Source organism: Lolium rigidum, chromosome 2 (assembly GCF_022539505.1).
Source record: "Lolium rigidum isolate FL_2022 chromosome 2, APGP_CSIRO_Lrig_0.1, whole genome shotgun sequence".
In the NCBI taxonomy this organism is placed as follows: Eukaryota; Viridiplantae; Streptophyta; class Magnoliopsida; order Poales; family Poaceae; genus Lolium; species Lolium rigidum.
This window is the reverse complement of record NC_061509.1, coordinates 117400611-117405111: the sequence shown is the minus strand read 5'-3', so window position 1 is coordinate 117405111 and position 4501 is coordinate 117400611. Positions and strand designations below refer to the sequence as shown.

At 40.6% G+C, this 4501-nt stretch overlaps 1 protein-coding gene across 1 annotated transcript; it reads right to left on the bottom strand.

Annotated features, from left to right (window-relative positions):
* Positions 1-292: 292 nt before the first annotated feature.
* On the bottom strand, positions 293-2996 carry LOC124690056 (ubiquitin-like modifier-activating enzyme 5; the record flags this gene model as incomplete). Its single annotated transcript, XM_047223498.1, has 7 exons — positions 293-601; positions 681-733; positions 912-1027; positions 1124-1210; positions 2082-2156; positions 2569-2643; positions 2883-2996. Coding segments are annotated over 7 exons (660 nt in total), but the record flags the coding sequence as incomplete, so codon positions are not given.
* Between the last annotated feature and the right edge of the window lie 1505 nt (positions 2997-4501).

The window sequence follows — 4501 nt, the reverse complement described above, 5'->3', positions numbered from 1 at the left end:
CCTTCACGACCCTCCCTTGTTCAACAAAAAAAAACTTCATTAAGAGAAAGAAATTAATTGTGAAAGTAAACGGTTTTCTCGTCATTGTGTTTAGACACCAGTTGGGCTATACACTATAAATTCTACCAACATTTTTGTACTCCTTTCTTCACGCATGAACCCGCAATCCCTTATCTGATCAAACAGCCGATCCAGCAGACCGGTGGTCATCCTTTATAATATAAGAATTTTTTTTAAGTCAATATTGCCTCTTAATCAACATCAACTAATCCAAAATTCCATGACAAGAAAGTACAATTAACATAACTTTGCTCAATTAGGATGAGTATATAAGTTGTATCAAGTTAAATTGCTAATTCTGTTAGAACGGATGCAAATAATGGGAGTATCTGGTTTGGTTTTCCAATGCCCTATTTGTACACTGGGATAAGCCAACAGGTTGGGCGAGATATGCGCCGAGTTCAAGATGAGTTCAAGACATCAAGTTGCCGCTGAAGCTCCTCAAGATCATCATCGATAGCACCAGAGCTAGCTGGTGTAGGTGGCTCTACATAGAAATCTTCATGTGGAAGTTCGCGGAGAAGGCCTTCTGGAAGGTTGTCTGTTTAATTTTTCAAACGAGGTAAAATACATTAAGAGTGGTAAATAAGGAAACACTTCGTTCTTGGAATTCAATTTACCTGTTGCAGTCCTTAGAATGCTTGACAGCGCTATGTCACTATCATCAACAACACTGAATATGGGAAAACAAATTGCAAGTAAGAAAACCAGTGCAACTTTAGCAATAGATATTCAGTTCATCAAGCATGTCAAGGTGGTATATCCTGTTAGCTCCACTAGGTATGAAACTCCGGATAACACAGAACAATTAGCATACTATCTAAAGTTGATTAGAGAGATACTAGATGTACCTAATGTTCCACTCATTGTCTATGTGAACCGGGTATTCGATTGCTGCAGATGCTTCAGCTTCTATCTTAGCCTTTGCTGCTGCATCTCTAGCAGGTTTTGATTGCATATATTCTTTCTACAATATGATGAACACCAGGAAGTCATTGGGAAACAGTCACCATTTTAACTACGGAGTACCAAAGAGTAGCAAAGCATGTGAGAAAATAAACACCTGTCTCTCAAGACATGCTAGATTTGAACATTGTGGATTTGGTCTCATTTCCATTGTTGGAAAATAATCCTTAAGTGAATTATATCCCTGCAAATTAAGAAAAAATGACAACGTGAAAATAAGCAGATGTTCAGAATTTTGGACTGAATGTGCTGGATAAACATCTGCAACAATGACGCAACCTTCAAACCAGATACTCCCTCCGGTTCAAAATAATTGCCCAAAATGGATGTATCTACACACTACAACATGTCTAGATACGTCCATTTTGGGACAATTATTGTGAACGGGAGGGAGGAGGCGGCGTTTTGGCTCATAGGAGCAAATGCTCCCATTATACAAAATAATTAAAATACAATTTTAAAAATGTCAAAAAATTCTGACATAAATTTTTTGGTGTACATCGTGACATTCTATGTTAGTGCACAAGTTTTCGTGGAGAAACAACATTTTATGTGGCGTGTACAAAAAAGATAAAAAAATGTCGTCGTGTTATAGCATCAAAATTTGTCTGTTTTACAGGAGCCACATAATTTTTTAATTTTTTTTTAAAACTTCTGTACGAACATAAAATGTGTGTACATGGAAAATTTTATTTTAGAATTTTTTGACACTTCGAAACGTAAGTTCACACAACGGGAGCAAATGCTCCTATGAGCCAAAGTGAATATCCCACCGGAGGGAGTACTATATTATGGTCTTGCCTATTTATACAGGAACGAAAATTAGCCTAAATGATACTACTCCCTACAGTTCAAAATAATTGCCCAAAAATAAATGTATCTACACATGTTTTAGTGTGTAGATAAATGCAATTTTGAGCAATTATTTTGAACCAGAGGGAGTAACAAAAATATTGTGCAAAAAATATTCTTAAAAAAAGAAAGAGAACTCAACTTAATGTCATTTAAAACATGCCACGGCTTTTACAGCATCAGAGTTAGATTCAAGTAATTACCAAGTAAGGAGAAACTTGTCCAAATTTCAACAGATATTTCAGAGCATTCTGGACCAGGAGGCCAGCAACAACACCCTACAAAGAACATGTTCATCAGCTAAAATCAATAGTGACAGGAGAAATGTTGCAAGGATAGTAGTTTTGGTTAGCATTGAGATAAGAACCCTATGACTAGAATGCATTCTCACTTTGGGATGGTACTGCTGAGTCATTAAATGATTGGTGCAATGCAAACCAGTTATCTCCACCAATGCATAGATTAATTAGAAAGAAATATCAAGTAATATAGGCTGATACTCAAAAGTACAGTAGATATGCATAGATTTTAAGCAAGTAGGCCAGAAACCATAATAATAACAGTCCCAGTGTCCCAAGTTTAGCTGTTAAAAACATACAAGAATGTCCTAATCAGAACCAAGCCTCACATAGCTTTGAGCAAATTGTTGTCAGGTGAGAAAACAACTGAAACAAAAAAAAAAATGATCACCATTGTAGTTGGCAAAGAGGCAGCACAAACACCGTCTCGCTTAAGTGTACGCTCGTCCACTCCTGATGCTACAACCTATAAGAAGAGGTATCACAAACAGGTTACCAAAAGATACAGAAATTGAATGCAAATACAGGAAAAGCTAGGGGCACCTCAGGTCCTCAACAAATTAGAGCAACTATGCAGAATAAAAAAATGGCAGAAACCAAATGAACTGCCAAAACTATATTCAGGTACAATTTAAGACGATCAAAAGCATAACAGAACACAACTAAAGAATCAAGAGCATAATACTGAAGATACATAGAACGCACCAATGGAGGAGCACATGCAAAGCATGCAGTTTCGCCAGGAATCAGTAGCTGTATATGGCCAGAAACAGCGTCTTCAGAAACACCTGGTGCATAAGTTCGCACGTCAAGTGCATTTCACGATGATAAGATTATTATGAGTGAAGAGTATTAGGATGAAATGAAGGATGAGTTCTGTCATGATTCAAATTGTGCATTTCTCACTAACTGTTGGTTGTATAAGTAGCAAGGACTAAGCATCTATTTTGTCTGCCGCATATGATCTAAGAATGTAGTGTATTTCTATGAAATGCAAGAATGCAAGAGGGTACACATCTGTTTAGCAGTACAGAGGATACCGCTGGAACCCGACGGCACAGACGTTTGGGTTCATGGACGAGATGCCAGGTTGGGAAACATGGACTGGACAGTTTATTTCCTACGGCTCTATACCATCCATTTAATATACACTGGTTACACGACTAGCATGGTATGCTTTTGAAGGTGCAGGAACATGCACGCACGCACACACCCATAGATAACACAAGCACACACAAAAAGGGGGAACAAGCAGCTACCCAATAGTGTTGGGTGGAAGAGTATAACGGGGGTGCCGTCGAGCATGAGGCCAGCGTGGTCAGGACGCCATAACATGTGGCCTGCCGCTATCCAGAGGTGACGCCAGGAGCTACCCGTTGTCATGCTTGCTGACCACTGAAGACGCCGTCGCTGGGGCCTTCATGTGGCCCAAGGTATCATGAAAGATTAGCGTACTCTCGAAAAAAAAAAAGACTATTGTCGGCATCGCCTGAAGATTGGAGCGGCCTCATCTTCATCACAGCAACCGACAAAGAAGGCATTGCTAGTTCAGAAATCAGTGACGCACAGCCAGCCAGGGCATCACTGATGCAAGACCAGAGCTGGCACCGTCTGATACTCTGGTGTTCGGTGCCACCCTGTTTTTCATGTCGCCTGGTGCCAGCCCTCATGTAGGGTCATCAGGGAAGTATCTAGATCAGTGGACGCGTCCATCTCATCTGTCATGGCATCATCATGCCCCTCGTCTACATGATGCTGGTGGCACAAAATGGTCAACGCCAAGTTTGCTAGGCATCTATAAATTTACATCAAGTTATCAATACATGTCCTCCAGGGAAGAATCAAAGAGCGTAAAAGTGAGGCACCAAAGGGGTTTATTTGCTTGTACGTGCCCGTCAACCACGACAAGTGAGGTGCAACGCAGTCATACGCAGACACAAGTGAATATTCGGGCATCAACGATAAAGTCCCTGTCCCACAGTCTATCTTTCACATCGTTTCCTAGACTGCCAGTCCACTAGCCTGATCTCCACAATGTGTCACGAACTGCCTCACCAGATGAGCAGATTCAGAAAAACACAGTCAATTACTGGGCCCATCGTACAGAGTCAATCAATAAGGGGCCATCAATATGATACTATCTGCACTCCCGTATCTGCACCAAAAATAGGCCAGGCACAGATCTACACAACATTATCAGCGGCCCAGATATCGGGATTAGCGGCACCTGAGTGCCAAAACACTGACCCCTGAACTAAACATACATTTGGGGCGCTTGAGTGTTGCTGCATGACATGAGAAACTGCACGGAGATGGCATATATC